Raw genomic sequence first — 19,509 nt, forward strand, 5'->3', positions numbered from 1 at the left:
CAACGTCATATATCGAAAATCGTAAATTTTCAGTTTTGCATGTTTTCGGAATGCCCAGAAAATGTACTATATCCCAGCAAAGGCGGCATATTTTTAACTTAGTAAATATTAATTAATAATAATAATTAAATATTATTGGGTAAATACCCACCACAGGGCAGAAAGTGTTGTTTTTACATTTTGAAGAACATGTATTGTTGAAGAACAAGTATATTTTTTAAATACACTGAATATTTTTCAAATGGAGAAAAAACATTCAGGTTTTACCTTAAAAGACCTGTTGTACAGTAAAAAGTTCAATAAGTAGCTTGATATTTATTTTTAAAACATTTTATTATTTTTTTAAACATTAAAAACGATCTCCTGAAAAATGAAGTTTTTTGAAATATGACGTTGTTGAAAGGACTGAGCGATCTGTATATTAACGATTACTACATATATGTATGTATTTTAACGGTTTTTTACCACAGATAATTAAAAAAAATTCGAAAGTATTTTCTGACAATTCTTAAATAATTTGGTCTTGATTTTCCACGGGCAATTATTACAAATGATTTGATTACACCAGCAATTTTAACAAAAGTGATGTAATATTTACGTAAAATTTTTAATAGAGGTAAATACATTTACTTCATATTAGAATTTGTTTTTAAAGTATGTGTATGAAGAGAAAATGACGCAAACATGTTTTACAATAAAAACATGTACTTATTAACAATATTTTTTTTAACATTGTTTAAATAAAATATAAAAAAATATGTACGTCTATCGCGTCTTTTTCGCGTATATAAATAAATTTTAATAATAAATAATAATAATAATAAATGAATTTCGTTTTGACGATTCGTCGTTCGGGAGAAAGCGCTGAAAGGTGAAACAATAAAATGGAAAAACAAAAGGATCTTATTTATTGCAAATGTTTTTTAAAATGTTTGCCATTGCATTTTGTCGTCAAAACTTATATTGATAATTATAATCAAACCCTCATCCCCACCTGACTGTGCATAGGGCACTGTATCATATAAACGCAGTTTTATCTTGAACGTTAACACATGAAGTAAAGGTGATCAGCCCTCCGCTTCAGGTACCAGTCCAGGGTAATGTTGAATAAATAGAAAAGTGAAAAATTCACTTCTATTTATTTCACCCCCCCCACCTGGGAATCGAACCCACCAGTAGGTACTCGGCAGTCCAAACTTAAAACACAGTAAGGGATATATTTTGTAGTACTTTTTTTTGCATTTGTGCATTTGAGCATTTGTGGTCTAAATAGAATCTACTTAGTCCAAAAATGCAAAAAAAAACGTACTACAAAAAAATGTCCCTTACTGTGTTTTGAGTTTGGACAGCCGTACTGTAGCTGAGGGTGCTTACCATTACACTACGGACGCGGACATAGCATCAAGAGTAGCAAATATTTATAGACTTTGGGATAAATGGTGAGTACGTAATATGTAGCCATGTCCCTCCACGTTGGTCCACTGTTTTGACAACACCACGACAGATTCTCAAATATCGCGTTCATTCATCAGTCTTTCTCCAGCGCGTGAGACAGGCGCAGGCTGTGTACGGACCACTGCACCCACTCTCTCCCGGCGTCGCTCCCAAACTGCCGACCGCCGACCGATAACCGCAGATACAGCGCGTCGCGTCGTCATGTCACCGCGATATAAAAGATGACAAATAATTCTATTTCAATCAGACACAGTGTGTACCTTTTTTTAATAATCTCATATTTTTTTCAAAAGTGATATCGTAATTAATATTCTGAGGTATTTTTTTTTACATAAGTTTATATATATATATATATATATATATATATATATATATATATATATATATATATATATATATATATATATATATATATATATATATATATATATATATATGTGTGTGTGTGTGTGTGTGTGTGTGTGTGTGTGTGTGTGGGTGTGTGTGTGGGTGTATAAACATATTATGCAGAATGATGAACGATACACAAGTTTAAAAAGTGATCACTTAAGCTAGCTATTTAGCTAGCTTAAGCTTATTTTGCGACTAGGTATTTACCTAGTCGCAAGCCTTGCAACGCTCAGACTTCTATCTTAATTTTCATAAAAATAATACGACTGTCCAAACATAAAACACAGTAATGGACATTTTTTGTAGTACGTTTTTTGCATTTTTTGAGTAAGTAGAATCTACTTGGTCCAAAAATGCAAAAAAAAACGTACTACAAAAAATGTCCCTTACTGTGTTTTGAGTTTGGACAGCCGAATGTATGCATCACAAGTTGAGGCATTAAACTTTTTTTATGTGTTTATGTAAACATATATTAATTTATTTTTCAATTATATAAACATTGTTTTCATTTCATGATACCATTTATAACAAAGATACATTTCCAATAAACATCAATATTAATAAAACACATAAAATAAGTAATTAAATTAAACCTAGAGTAGGGGTCAGGTGATTTTCTAAAACCAGATCTAAAAAGTAATTAAAAAAAACTCTAATGTTTTCATAGAAACATAATATATTTTTACTACACCCTCATAATTTTAGGTCCAAAAAAATTTGGCTAATTTTTATATTATTATTATATTAAACTCAAATTCATAATATAGGCAAATTAGAATCATATAAATATATGGGAGTTATTACATTTAGTAGCCCATTGTACCACTAATAAAACAAGTAAACGTAAATAATAACGTGAACACCAATGAAACACTTTTTGAGCTTTGTAAAGCTTACAAATTATGTCGGTGACCTCGCATCGCTCGCGAAAGTTCTTCTATGTATAAAAGTTAATTATGTTAGTTATGTATTAAATTTACGGAAAAAATGCAGATTATTCTTAATTCGTTTTCTTCTCAACTTTTTTGTTGAATTTGAATCACGCTTTTATGATGAGGCTATTCAATTTCCTACGAAAAGATATGTACTCGTACATTGCTTCCCAGTTGAGTTCTTCCGACTGCTCCCCTGAAATCCTCTGATAACTCATTTAAAAGTTGTTTTTACCCTTACTTTTTACCGTACGATCTACGACCTACATCTGTTGTTTCATTTCAAAAAAAATTAACCATATTATATACACATCAATTACAGTTTTATAGGGGCCTTGGTATGTCTCCTAAAGGAGATAAATTTAGGTCATCTCCTAAGGAATATTTAGAATATTTCATTTTAAACAAACTGATGAGAACGGCGATAAGATTCACAGATCAGTATTTGTAAACTGCTGATGTCAGATTGCATTCCTTGACCTGAAAGATTTATTATAATACGCCTATTTTTCATAACTATCTTCGGCGAAGATAACTAGATATTATGTTTAATGTATGCAAATACATTAGTAATACTATTGTACATTATTCATGCTTATGTTAAGTTCTAGCAGATTCGTTCCAATATTAGTATCGAACCTGTTTGTTATAGACTGTCGAAGAAATAATATTCCCACTAAAGAAGGAAACTACGGTTCAACAGACTGATTTTATGTTTATGTTTTTATTTATTTGTCATATTACTATTCAATTACTAATCATTTCACTCACTTTTCTTTTTAATTTTTTATTGATGTAACAATAATTTAATCGTTAAAACTTGTGCATTTTAAAAATGAATTTATAATTTTGTAGATTTTCATATTTACAACACTTATGTATTAATTTGATCATTAATATATCGAAATTTTCTTCGATTATAATAAAAATATAAAACAATATAGAGGTCATTGTTGAATTAAGCAATTAAAGCGATCATCGATCATTTTCATCGATGGTTTTCCAACGTTACAGACTGAAAATTATGTTAGTTTTCTATATTGGAGTAAAAGAACTAACGTGGTTTCTTCCTCCCCCTTAACCATTTGCACAATAAATTCGATAATTTATATTTTGTTTTTTTCCTAAAAATAAATCTCATATCAAGTTTTCCGATAAGATTTTTTTTCGGTTATAAATAAATCATAATAATCGCTAAAAACTGTATTAAAATCAGTAATAATTGTATTACAATCTTCAAAATATTAAAATAATTATTGCTAAATTAAAATCGGATATCGTAGTAATATGTACATTTATCATCACGAACTAAAATTATTGCCTTCAAAGTTTTATCTCTAACCCCGTCTAACTCTGTCAGTCGTTGGAAATAATTTACTACTTTTTAAAATAATCGGCAACTTATTAAACCTATAGTAATTGATTCCGGCTGGCATTGAAATTGTTGTGAATATAACCTAAGAAAGCTTGAAAACCTACTATCGATTACCTATATGGGGTGAGTGTATTTTATACTCCGTACTCGTATGCGTAATAAAGATATACTCGTATTCCAGGCAATAAGGATTACTGGAAATAAGCCTGAAAAGCTTAGATAGCGATCAAATTTCGATAAACCGAGCAAGCAAATCAACTCGTATTAGGTAAAGGCAGAAGGTTTTTTACTGCCCGCAATTGCTGAGTAATTAATAAAAGCATTGTAACTACAAAATCAATATCTATGTACATATATACGTAATTATATATATATATATATATATATATATATATATATATATATATATATATATATATATATATATATATATATATATATATATATATATATATATATATATATATATATATATATATATATATATATATATATATATATATATATATATATATATATATATATATATATATATATATATATATATATATATATATATATATATATATATATATATATATATATATATATATATACATATATATATGCTTTTGACGACATCCTCGCTAGTTATGATTGATAATTAAATGGTGGTTATTCTAGTCGCCTTCATTTGAGTTTTCGTAAAACATCAACATGAACAGTGTGAGATCTCATACTCAGACATTCAGTCACCGCTGTACTTTGATTATCATAAATAAACAATTAAAATATAAATAACCTAAGCATTTTCTCGAGATTAAAAAAATTCAATACATCAGGTGAGCTTACGTTGAGTAACTTATTAATGTTATGCTTTGTATATTCCTAGTTTTGTATTGTAATACAGTGAATACTTGAATACGTGACATAATAGCAAATAATTGATAAGTACAGGTAACCAGTGAGCAATACAGTAGGAGCCAAAATCGGAAATATCAGGTTTCTAAGTACACACACACCGTATTTGGAAATGACGAATATTTACCTAAGTAGATATTCCGATTCATTATATTCAAAGCTTTTTTATGGTATTCGAGAAATACCGGAAAACATTCGATACTTCTAAAAAATAGAAAGTCGTTTTTTATTTGAAAATTGAATATTCGAATTTTTGGGTTTTTAGATTTTTACTTTTTTATCCCCTATCGCAATCCACCATAAACAAAAAAACCTTTTCTTTTAAATAAAATAATAAAAAACGGAATTAAATATATTACATACTTATATACAATATGTCACGAAAAATATTTCGCAAATTTTTCAACAACTGCCGTAACCTATTTTTACGTTTCAAAGTATGAGTGACTATCAGTGGACTATAGACGTCAACAAATAGAGCCGCCAATAATTAAGCAATGTTACCAATATTAAAATAAGTCCATCGTTTCTGTGACGTCAATCATTACCAACTTACGAAAACAACGTATTTACGAAGGCGAACTTTTCAAAAGAAAATGATGAATGAAAATATGAATTATATCGGCTGTTATAAACACAAAACGAGTCTAATACAATCCTTTATAGGTTGAGTATGTTGAATTAGATATTCCTCCCGTCTGAAAATGATCCATTACTAACAAGCTACAGAACAGTTTTCTTAGCATTCTAAGGATAGATGTCTGTATCGTTGACGTGATGTGATGTGATATTATGTTAAAATATTATTATATATTATTATAGTTCCACTGTCTCTGTAATTTTATCTAATACCTATAACACAATATTATTATAAATTTGATAACCATATTTACTTACATAATTATATATGTATGAGTACTACATAATGTTATTTTGCATAAGGAATATTGTTTTGAAAATTGCGTGAGTAGATACTGATAATATGCCACAGAGGGCAAACGTAGTAATTGCAAAATTATGGGCTTTCAACTTGTCAATGACGAAATTACTAAATGCACCGATCGCTCGTATCAAAATGTCAACGTTTCACATCCTTCCACACAAAAAAAACACTCACACATATATTATTATATATATATATATATATATATTATATATATATATATATATATATATATATATATATATATATATATATATATATATATATATATATATATATATATATATATATATATATATATATATATATATATATATATATATATATATATATATATATATATATATATATATATATATATATATATATATATATATATATATATATATATATATATATATATATATATATATATATATATATATATATATATATATATATATATATATATATCGCTCACTCCTTACAAGAACGTCATAAATCAAAAACCGTCAATTTTCACTTGTGCATGTTTTCGGAATGCCCAGAAAATGTACTATATCCCATCAAAAGAGGCATAATCTTAACTTAATATTTACCCGCTACAGGGCAGAAAATGTTGTTTTTGCATTTTGAAGAAAAGGTATTGTTTAATTATTTTTAAAATATACTAAATATTTTTCAAACGGAGAAAAAACCTTCAGGTTTTACCTAAAAAGATCTTTGCACAGTAAAAAGTTCAATAAGTGGCTTGATATTTATTTTTAATACATTGTGTATATTTTTAAACTTTAAAAACATTCTCCTAAAAAATTAAGTTTTTTGATTTATGGCGTTCTTGAAAGGAGCGAGCGATATATATATTTGTGTGTTTACTCGTGGCACGTGGAGGAAAAGGTATAAGGAAATCTTCTTTTGTATATTTATAAAATGTGTACTATACCATATAAGTATGTGAGTAATCACAGTTTTCGTTGTTATTGCATTTAACTTTTAAATTACTCTCCTGGAAAATTAACAAAGTTTCGATAAGTACGTTTGCCTTCTAAGCTATTGATATTTAAATGATTTTTCTAATTATATATTATTATTTCAAACCTATTACATTATAATATAATATCTACCTACAAAGTTCTTACGTCTTGTGACTGCATCGTGCAGGTGTACTTATTGTCCATGAAATCGTCGCGGACACTTTGATTACTGATCTACCTTTATTAGTAAAAGTTGTCAAGTTCTTTATTGTTTTTTTTTAAATAAGTCATACATTTATCGCACAGTAGTTCAACGTGTTGAATCCTTTATCAATGGCAGATAGCGTGGGATATAATACATAATTTGGGATAAATATAATATCTTACATGTATTTTTATGGAATGTGCTAAAATGACAGACATTTCGATTGCACTTTATGAATAATGATACTTTTAGTTGGTTTTTTCTTCGCATTGCGTTATATTTAACATGTCAATTTTACAAGGTGATTAAAATGTTCGTTCCGAAGCTAATTTTTATAAACACTCGAGACAATAATTAATGTACAACATCGGTGTTAATTTAAATTGGTATAAAAAACGATTGCAACAGCGCAGCGACCCGAGTCGTAAATGACTTTATGATCTAGATTAGGAAATTTGAGAGTGAAGAAACCAGTTCAGTGCAAAGTGATTAGTGATCGACGCCAAATCAAGAGTTCAGCCATGAACGAGAAGGACTTGGCTATAGCTCGGGCTCTGGTGGCTCGGGCTGAGGATGGAAGGAACGGCTCTCCCGCGGCTTCTCCCGGGCCCTTGCGGAAGTCCCTGGCCTCTCAGCTGCAGGACAAACTCAAGACCTTCAGGTAACGTACTGGAATACATTATCACCATACACTACATACGTTCTCCCATGCTCACTCTGTTTTGACGTGCTCTCTCTAAGAGCCCATACAAGCGTATCCAGCGAGCACCTACCTATGCTATTAACAAATATGACGTAAGCAATTTGAGTACTAAACTGTACTTTCCCCATTTTACAGGAATGAAGTTGTTTTACATATCGCTCACTCCTTTCAAGAACGTCATAAATCAAAAATCGTCAATTTTTAGTTGTACATGTTTTTGAAATGTCCAGAAAATGTACTATATCCCAGCAAAAGAGGCATATTTTTAACTTAATATTTACCCGCTACAGGGCAGAAAGTGTTGTTTTTGCATTTTGAAGAAAAGGTATTGTTTAATTATTTTTTAAATATACTAAATATTTTTAAAATGGAGAAGAAACCATCAGGTTTTACCTAAAAAGATCTGTTGCACCGTAAAAAGTTTAATACGTGGCTTGATATTTATTTTCAATACATTGTATTATATTTTTAAACTTTAAAAACGTTCTCCTGAAAAATCGAGTTTTTTGATTTATGACGTTCTTGAAAGGAGTGAGCGATATATATGTTAAACATTTTATTTGAATTCATTTGAGTTTTCGTAAAACATCAAGATGAAGAGATTGAGATCTCATTTTATTCAACCACCGCTGTACTTTGATCATTATAAATAAATAAAAAATACAATTAAAATACCTACCCTAAGTTTTATCTCGAGATTTCAAAAAAAAACAACGAATGAGCTCTTAATAAATCAATTAAATTTTTCCTCCTTTTTTGCACCTGATCATCGATTGGTCAATTTTATATACCTGATTCGTTTTTTTTCGATTTTGAGAAACGTTCGCTCGCATTAAAAATCCGTCTTGTCTCTTTCATAATTTATTCACATGTCCGTGAGCGTTAAAACTAATCTAAGACTATCTGCACACTTCTGTTGAATCAAATGAAACTCAAAACGAAATCAAAGAAGGGAATATGGAGGTCTAGGAATAACAGGACGTACGATCTGCCATTGGCTGCTTGGAGTGATTACTTCATACATCGCAAACAAATCTACATGGCGCATTGAATTCACATTGGAACATTTGGATGTTTCAAAAATCAAAGTTGTATGGATACTCAATCATGGGCAGAACGGTGTTTAAAGTGATAACCTAACCCAGACAAGTAGTTTTTCCCTCTCATAAAACTTCTTTATTTTCTATTGAGAAAATATATTTTTTTTAATGTACTAGTATCTAAATCTCATACAAAAATAACCACAATTGAACTCATTTTGGGATAAAATATTCGTATCTTCTAAATGTTTGATAGCAAAATTGAAACCTAAGGAATAATAAAATAGGATAGTTTTGTTATTTTAACAAAATTTAAACATAATATTGCAGGAAAGAAAACTGGATATTCAACGTACAACATTTTGAGTGTGTCCAAATACTTGTTAACAAATCTGGATTATCTCTAATTTTAGGAGTTATTTTTCTTATTATTTTTTGACATCATAACATATATGAAGAAGAATATGGAAGTCTGGGCACTTACGGAGCTTACCAGAGATCACTTAAACCAGCCTATGATGGTCGTAAGCTCCGTAAATGCCCAGACTTTCATATTTATCTCCATCTATGTGGAGATGGCAAAAATTATAGTTTCATACAAGCTAGAAGGATAAAATGAAGTCCAAAAGGATAACTGGAACCAACATTTTTATTTGCTTATTACTCGAGAAACGCATTAAATTAAAACGGGTCTCAATTCTTCTTCATGACGAAGAATTGCGAATTTTTAATAAGTATGCTAATGTGTTTTATAACGAAGTAATTTTTTTTTTCATTTTATTTTTTGACATCTCATCAAAGATGAAAAATGAAATATAGAAGTCCGAGCATTTACGGGGCTGACGACCGTCTTAGGCTGGTTTTAATGATCATTTTACACACGTATAACATTCACCAATTCTACCCATTATTGACAACCACACTACTCGAATTCTTGGAAGTTTTATATTTATATATATATACAAATATATATATAGATATATATATATATATATATATATATATATATATATATATATATAAATATATATATATATATATATATACATATATATATACATACATATATATATATATAAAAAAAAAATATATATATATATATATATATATATATATATGTACATATATATTTATATATAAATTTATTTATATATATATATATATATATATATATATATATATATATATATATATATATATATATATATATATATATATATATATATATATATATGAACCAGTTTTGAAACATTATTCTCGAATCACTAGAACTTCACTAGAGACATCTTTTGGTGAGATAAAAGAAGCTTTTTACTGAGCAGAAACTCTTTTATTAGTATGTGAGGTCCGAATCCTGGATTATAATCACACACATGAGAAACGCCAGAAAATATTATTTTCATTTTTATTATTTAAGCTTATAATTTGACCAGATAATTTATTTACAACATTTTGAGTGTGTTCAAATACTTCAATTGGAGATAATTCAGATTTCGACAACACGTATTTGGACACACTCAAAATATTGTAAATGATTTTTTGTTTAAAGTAAGAACCGACGATAAAACTGCCCAGACTTCCATATTCTTCTTCATCTATGTTGAGATGTCAAAAAATGATATTGAACGTTTTGATTGATTCGCATCTCCCTGTGCTTAGTGCAGCAGTTGATAATTTTATCAAGAAAAGCCTTATGCAGTCACCGGACTGTCGGTTCATTCAGTCGGCTGAACCTTGAGAACAGTTTTTTTCCCACTAAAAGCAGGTCAGGGGTGCCTGTTATATGTTAGAGGCACTTCACGTTCACGGAATGATTCATGTAGGCATTATGATGTAGTACCTTCGAGAACCTATCCGGTAGTGAGATGTATTGAGCATACAGCATCAGACAAAAGTTCCAGACCACAAATTACCATTTTTACTAATATGACTTTATTTAATTTAATTTTTATTTCGCACTCTCCCTATCATTCATCTTACACGTCGTCGTGTAATACTACTTTAATCAACACTTATTCGTGACTACCGATTCCGGAGTAATCATTCCGTTATCAGGTCATTAAAATGAAATTTTAAAATTTTGAAAGAGAGAAGGATGACAATTGAATAACAATTTGTCTTCTTTCTCTCTTTCAAAATTTTTATTTTTATGCAAATGTCAAACCGTAATGTGTCGGCTTGTGATCCCGTGGTTAGTGTCGCGGACTTTTAAGTCAGGGTTTCTCGGTTCGGACCCACTCTACCACAATTTGATACCTATTTCTTATAATGAGCCGCTTAGACACACAGAAATAGTATGAAATTGAAATATTTGTGTAAATAATAAAGAAAAACACAAATATTTCTTTTTTTCTTGAAATTAATTTTTTTTTTAATATTTTATTTTAATTACCTGGTGATGGATGATTAGTCCAAAACTGGTAGTCACAAATAAGTATTTATAAAAGTGGTATTACACAAAGTGAATGATTAATGATAAGGAGAGTGTTATATTACCATACCACAAAGTTATCAATGCTTTTAATATACAAAATATTATTTTTATTTATTCAAATAATAAATTATTCGCCTTACGTATGATATATAAAATATTATAGGTGTCTCGACTTGAGATGGAGCATGTATCGTTTTTATCCGTCACCATCAGCTGTACATTCGAAATCTATCAAATAAGAACTAGCATATGAAAGGAATCTAAACATATCGCATATACTCGTATACATCTAAAAATATATGGAATAAATATGTTTAATACAGGCAGAATGGTAACGAGATAGAATAGAACGTTACATAAGTAAATAAAATGATTACTTAAGTCAGCCAAATGCCAGGTCGCAAGCCCTGGTGTGTTATATGAGTCCCGCGCTTCAGGTGTCATTCTATGGTGCTTTTAATTTTTCCTGAACCCCCCCCCCCTTCATGTCAGAAAACTCACCCTTTCTTGAAAATGAATTCGAACCTAAAATCTGGTGGTGTCAAAAAAGTCTGCGTAATCGGAAAGCATATATGACTAGTTGCATGGATGTGAATGAGGCGAAGAGTGTGTCAGGACAAAAGAGTGCGGCGTTCCATCCTCTCTGCCTACCCCTGCGGAGAAATGGCGTGAAGGTAGTAGTAGTAGTAGCGATAGTATGTATTATGTTTCCCTAAAAAATTATTCCACTCCCATATTTAAATATCTGGAGCGCAAAACGCAGGACTAATCGCAATGCGTTCATGTAATTACGGGTCAAGATAACACTGTCACATTCTAACCGTTATCCGCACCAGTGCATAGGGCACTGCAACGTATTGACGCAGTTTTATCTTGAGCGTTACTGACATGAAGACAAGGTGATCACTCCTGCGCTTCAGGCACCAATCCAGGGTAATATTAAATAAATATTAGTGTGTAAAACATTAAACCACGACTGTAAGTCCCTCTCCAAGCACAAGAGCTCAGTCTTTTTTTTAGAGAGGCACAGCGAATCGAAATATAAAAGTTTTCCATATGTATAAATGTTTAAAATGTATTATGGTATACTGAAAAATGTAAATATATTAAATAAATAAAATTTAAAAAAATTAAAATAAATAAAATCACAAATATTTACTATCATCCCCTGGGAATCGAACCCGGAACCTCCAGCACCGTAGCTAAACATGCTAACGTTACACCAGGGAGGCGGAAATGTCACATTAGAGGCTGATAAAGGTCAAAAAAAAATCCATTTAACATTTCCGTATTTAATTAGATATAGGTACCAACCCTAACTATCGAGACGTCGCAACGATTGGCCGGCGACATGTCCCATGATCTCCTTATCAATTTCTAGAGTTGTGCGATATGTATTTGAGTAATAATATTAATAAATACGAGTGATTGGTTCATTTATTTAGTGTTTTCTTTGAGGCAGATGATAGTACACGCAGTGCGGATGTACTATTCAATTGTGATATATTGAAGCGTAAATGTTCAATCTAAAAAATTGAATGCCGGGCATTTCTGTGCGACGAATTTGCTCAAAGCAAGTGTTCAACGTTTTTTTCACATGTAGGTATGTTATCTTTCTTTATAAATTACCATACAATAAATGTTATAAGAATAGAAAATGTTTATATGATTTTGTACGTTGGTAATTATTGGATTTTTTTATATAAGTCCCATATAACTTTTCCTGAAAGATTTTTTAAATTACTAAATTTTTTATAATTTATTATTATTAACCCCAAAGATGATATATCATACGTTCAATTAAAGTAAGCCATATATACTTGGCAAATTTCTCAACTGATGGCGCCATTCATTCTTCCAAATCCATTAAATAACTACTCGAATGTGAAAGGAAATAGAGGTTTCATCTCAAGTTGGGACACAAAACATAAGTAATTATTATTTATAATGTGAGTACGTACTTATTTTCAATAATTGTACTATATCTTATATCTTTTGAGATAAAGGTCGTCTTTTTTATTATTTTCTGTATAATTTAATCGGGTGATTACCATGTATATATTTTGACCTTTTTTTCCTTCCTGTCCAAATTCCTTTCTAACTAATTTTATCCAAAAATCTTAGCCTTTCCAATAAATATTCATATGTTATTCATAAAATGAAGAACTATTTTTAGTTGTATCTAAAAATATATTTTACTCTATCGATAGAATAATTATCAAATTTTACCTCCCGTTACTACATCCAAACCGAAAAATGTTAATATTTTAAAAAATAAAAATTGCAATTGAATTCAATTAACTTAAAACTAAATTTCCTACAAGTTTGGCTGATACCATTTTCACCCTTAAGTTGAAAATAAACTTAATTCGAGATGACGAGTAATGCAAATGAGTTAGATTCGATAAGTCTGGATTTGAATTCACAATAACACTTCCTCTCTACCTAAACGATTATAAGAAAAATATTATCCAGTAGAACCTCGATATAATGGGCTGATGCAAGTGAGGATGTCCGAGAAAGCTGATTGTCCGTCGTGTAAAATTAGGTTTTCCAAATGCGTTTTTCTATCATACAAAATACGGCACAATACAATGTCAGTAAAGTTTCCATAAATGGATTGGAAATACACACTTTGCGGTTTTAAACGGTGATAAAGTACGATATGCAAAAACTTAACTTCTTATTTAAAAAATCTGATATAAATAAGTGAAAAATAATCAAGCATTAAATGTATTTATTAAAGTATACTTTATTTTATGCAGGTATAAAGTTAATAAAAAAATATAAAAACGATAACATATTTTTGTTTTGTTCGCATCTGTTGTGAAACATTTTTTTTATGAGAAAATTAATGTTTTTAGGGAAAATTCCAAATAGATATTTTGTTCGTTACATCCAAAGACCGTTATATCGATGTTTTACTGTATCTAAATAGTGACTGCTCTATGAATGCTTGTTTTATGGACAAAAAGGTTGATACCAGGATTCCGTTATTCGCTGCAATAAAAATGTGCGATGGTACCCACTTAGCTGATAAACATTAGTTCACTATTATTAAGTGCGTGCTACAGGTGTTTTCAACAAAGCCACCTTTAGTTTTCCCGAAAATATCTAAATAATAAACTGTTTTATATGATGCATTTAATAATTTATCAACATTTAGAGTTTCATGTGACTATATTTCCAAACAATCATATCTTATTATATCCTATGAATGTTTTATCTTTTAGAGCAGACAGCAGGTACCTACTTCTTAGCAACAAAATAAAGTGCCTCGTGAACATCCGTTATAACATTTCCCACCAAAAATGCGAAGTTCTGTGTGGCTATGTTCACGATTATCAGTTTTTATAGCGCTGCTCGAGGACAGGTGGCGCTTGACGCGGTTCTTGCGAAAAATTACTTTCTAAAAATTTCTAATATTTATTTCTTTCGTGAAAAGTGTCATTTTATTTAGATAATTAAACTGAAATGTTATCTTAAAGAATACGACAGTCCAGTGAAACAGACACGTTGCCGTTATTACCGTCGATAACTTAAAAAGTGAAATTCATAATAACATCATAACCTTTGGTGATCGTCAAAAGTAAAACCCGTTGAATTACTATACGTGGTTTGTGAATGTATACTACATTTGATGCGAATTCGTTCTGATTAAATCAGTGAGGTGAATTACTGAATGAATACATACAACAAATAGGTATGTACCGAAATGATCGTTTCCATTTGTAAATTATTTAACTAAATGTCAATGAATCTAGTTAAAATAATAATTGTGATGGCTCACTGATTTAAAAAAAAATATTAAGGCTTTTTTTATTAACTCCGTTTAAAATTGTTTCAATTGATTTAGGTCACGGTTAGTGTGCTCTCGACACTCGACCGCACTTCGTAATATTTTACGAACCTGTATCTTTGTTTTAATTTTCAATGTGTATATTTTTCTTATCATTCTGTTGGATTATTTTCCGAGAACGTACAAAAGTACCTCATACATAAGTGAGTTATAAAAGTGGAATAGTTGTATTTTAATTAAATTTTGGAGTACATGAATATAAACCATGATGAATTGGTGGTTATCATTATCGCACTATCGGTGATGCAATACGAACATGTTATTTTAAATAATATCACAAAGACATTTTATTATCTCACGTGTTTTTGCGGATGCCAGAGTAGCATTTAAAACACGCGCTTATGTGACGTATCGCGCATGCGCACATTATCATTTAGTGGCGCGCTTTTTTAAATACAATGTCGATGGTATTGAGTAACTTTGAATTCATTGAACGCAATCGATTTTTTTCGTTTGGCAATTTTTACCTCCCTAATTATTTGGACATTTAAGTTAATACGAACATTTTTAGTTACTTTTAGCAAATCAAATTTGTTTTTTTAACAAATTAAAAAATTACATTAAAGGGGATTTCCCATAAATAAATTTCTAAAAAGATGATTGTCCATAAACTTATCTTGGTGGAGGGACCACTGTCACCATTTTATATACAAAACTGATTTTGACCATGCAAAAATTTACATTATATTATAATGTTATACAGAATACAGACAGTTGTCGAAATGTAGGTGCTTTCAAAGTGTTTTCGGTATAAATCTATTATATTTTCGTCGAAAAAAGTTGAAGATAGTTTAATTTGTCAACGAAAATATATCTAATTACTTCATAATAATACTAGGATTCTAATCATGTTCAATATTAGCTGATTTTTCAAGTTACTTACTATCACTTTCTCTCAAAATGTCTACCCATTTGATGTACAATTCATAAATAAAGATCCCAACATGTGTAAATCAGTATTAGAACATAAATTTAATTACAAAAATTAATGCAATTGTATAAACAATACGTGTAGGTTAATATTATTTTAACACTCTCCTTATAATTCATCGTTCACTTTGTGTAATACCACTTAAATACTTTAAAACTTTGTGTTATACTTTTAGGAGAGTTTTATATTACCATAACACAAAGTTAACGATGCTTTTAATTTACAAAATATTATTTTATTTTATTAAATCAATGAAAATATCGGTAAATACTACTTGTGTTATTCGGCATTCTGACACTGCTTACCGTAAATAGATGAAATAGCACTTGTACCTATCTCGGTAGCCTGCGCCAGACGGGGGCCCTGAGGCATGTCGGGAGGGTCTCTGGGCCGCCACCCCCCGGCCCCCTGCAGCCTCCCCCCCTGCCCCGCGCGCTCGCCCCACTCCCCGCGGCGCTGGAGGACCAGGTCCGTCACGTGGCCGTAAGTCAACCTGCACAATTTCTGTTTTACCGGAAGACGCCGACCACAAACGTATGTAACTTGATAAAAAGGCCGGTAATTCGTGATCTCAACTTGGAGTCAACTTTGTCTTCCCCTTTATCTAGGTCAGAAGTCGACAACTGCGGTTCCTTAGCCACCATGTGATGTGCCAATAGCCAGATTTATTTCGTGCACTGTTCGCTAGACAGACTTAATAGCAAAGATACCGTTGGAAAGACTTTCCTTATATAAATATGAATTCTTCATTATGAAAAACTGTCGGTAGGTAATCCAAAAAGGCTTTAAAAAACAGTTTTCATTTTCTTTTTAAATTTGATTAGTTAATCGTGCAGGAGACCGTTTTCTTGCTCGTTTACTCTCATCTGTCCTTATTACCACCACCTTCTCGAGATTCCTTCTGGCAATATGCCCAATAGCCAGCTTTTAGTTGCTCCTACGTATATTTCCACACCTCAAAAGTCATGTGAATCATTGCAAATGCATTAATAGTGAATTTGTCTATTTTGTATCCGAGGTTTACCGACTCCTCAATAGATGGACTTATATGTCTTATAGATGAAACGAGATCCTTTTAAAAAATAAATGTCTCACTAAAGGGAGTCGGATATCATATATTTTCCCTAATCCTCTTTTGTCGTGGGGCGATGGTATCAGCCAAGTATTTTTTTCCGTAACCTGACGGTATTGAGTTTTCTCATTCTCTTACTACCAAATTGTTGACAAAATTATACATTTGACGCATCGATAAACGATTTCACCAAATTATCAAATAAACATTATTTTCTCAAATTCGTTTCGATTTCTAAATTGAAATGGAAAAATGATTATAGATTTCTACAATTAAAAATAAATAGGATATAAATTTTGGCCATCTTTTTGAAAATCACGAAACAAATAGTGTTAATTAAATTATGTAATAATATAAATATTTCAAGACAAGTATAAATAATTTATAGATATTTATGTGCATATTTATTTAATTAGTATCAATAAAATAAATCACATCCTAGTTTTATATACAATTTTAAACATTTTCTTAGAATATGTAAAAATTCATGCTTGAAGCAAAGTTTAAATTTAAAGAGAGCCCGCGGAAGAAATTCTGTCATTATGAGAACCAATAGGATCATCGTTTAACATGTGTCGCGCCTGCGCACGACGCATCGTCAGTCATTAAGTTCTTGTTTGACAGTTCGTGACGTATTGGCTTATTCGTTATGAATTTTCGGTTTTTATGCTAATATTTTGAGTTTTAATCTTCTCGCGGTGATAATCAAGCATTTAAAACATTTGTGTTCAGAATTTATTGTGACGAATTGGGTTATTTTTGACAAAGAAGAATATTGTTGATTTGTTGGTTTGATTATTTAATTTTTTAGTTTCAAGGACTAATATTTTTTTTAAACGCCTTAATTTCTCTAAAAGATACTTTAATACGCTGATAGTTTCCTTGTGTGCGTTAAATATTAAAAATCGATTCTTAATTTTCAAATAAATAATATAACGAAAGTGAGGTTATGATGAAGGCAGTGTTCTACCCGAATTCGCTAAATGCATTTCTGTAAAACGCCGTGTTTATTCAGCACGCTATTAATATAGCCGACGTCATTCCGGCATATTACCTCTAGATTAAATTCTTCAGATTTTTATGTAATCTGATATTTTAAGCGTCTTGCAACGTGAAAAGAATCAATAAAGTCGATGTATGAATACGAATCCTGGTAGGCTGTGCCGCGGTTTTCGTCGATATTGGTATACAATATTGTCGAAAGGCTATTTTTTTTTTATTTGTGGTAAGTTGACAGACAGCCTAGCATTTAGAGTGCAGGGCATAAGCCCATAGTGTATTGACGCTGGCCGCGGCCCACTGATCGGTGGTTGTGTTTGATGATTTAGTGGGACACACATCGGAATGCAGAACGGACATAGCTTGACTCCTCCCGCCACCTACTGCCGGGCCCACAGTGCCGTGGACGCCCAGGAATTGAATAGGTCAGCAAACATTTTACCATTCCATACCATCTGAAAACATCGTTTTCGTAGCCATCATCACCCGTTACCTATAATTTCATGTTAAGTTTATAAAATACTTAGGTAAGTACACTAATATCCCTTCCACTTAAAACTGCCACGAATCTAATAAGAATCACACGCGAATCGTGTGATTCGCAATATTGTTGTTTGCTTAGTAAGTTCCTGCTTTGTGTGTGTTTAGTCTTGCAGTAATGTGTGACTTGTGAATAACATTTATTTTTATGATCTGCCTAGAAATAATTCATGACTATATTTTTATTGTAAAATAGAGTGAAAAAATGGAAGTATTTTTGCTGTTGCAAAATTCGCCAGTTCAATGTTATCCTAACCTAACCCAAACTTTACCCCCATAAGAAAAAAAAGTATCCAATTTAAGTATTTATGTATTTATGCAGTATATAGGTATTTGATTTTATGCAATTTTATTTTAAAGAAAAACTATAATATCTTTTGTATACTAGCTGTTTAGTTACATTTGTATAATTTTAAATAGGTGTTTCGTTGATATTGCGAATGTGTTTACAACATATACAGTATTAATTTCTTCAGATTTTTATGTAATCTGATACTACTACTACTACTACCATCACGCCGTTTCTACGCAGGAGTAGGCAGAAAGGATGGAACGCCACACTCTTCTGTCCTGACATACTCTCCTCGCCTCCTTCACATCCATACATATAGTCATACATGCCCTCCGATTACGCAGACTTTTGACACCACCAGATTTTAGGTTCTGATTGATCTGATCGTGCCAAGTCTTTTTCGGTCGTCTTCGTTCTGTTTTCCCTCTCACATTCGCCACATATATTTTCTTAGTCATTCTCTCGTTATCCATTCGCTCCACATGT

The 19,509-nt window shown here is 30.7% G+C and overlaps 1 protein-coding gene across 11 annotated transcripts in view; it reads left to right on the top strand.

Annotated features, from left to right (window-relative positions):
• The first annotated feature begins 7,703 nt into the window (after positions 1–7,703).
• The window catches only part of LOC148304239 (NAD kinase-like), a 40,665-nt gene continuing 28,859 nt past the window's right edge, over positions 7,704–19,509 (top strand). For 3 of the 11 annotated variants that reach the window (XR_015838360.1, XM_088268554.1, XM_088268555.1), the window contains exons 1-3: positions 14,662–15,033; positions 16,465–16,603; positions 18,521–18,616. Coding sequence is in view for 8 of the 11 variants with exons in the window: in XM_088268554.1 (XP_088124680.1) it covers positions 16,491–16,603; positions 18,521–18,616 (209 nt within the window). In the remaining 3 variants the exon portion in view is untranslated. Of the gene's footprint in view, positions 7,815–12,797; positions 12,934–14,661; positions 15,034–16,464; positions 16,604–17,792; positions 18,617–18,695; positions 18,719–19,509 lie in introns of those variants that run through there. The other 8 variants (XM_088268556.1, XM_088268561.1, XM_088268560.1 and 5 more) reach the window with 8 other exon arrangements.

Source organism: Brachycentrus maculatus, unplaced genomic scaffold (assembly GCF_059751285.1).
Source record: "Brachycentrus maculatus isolate JH-2025_06_01 unplaced genomic scaffold, ASM5975128v1 h1tg000326l, whole genome shotgun sequence".
Taxonomy (NCBI): domain Eukaryota; kingdom Metazoa; phylum Arthropoda; class Insecta; order Trichoptera; family Brachycentridae; genus Brachycentrus; species Brachycentrus maculatus.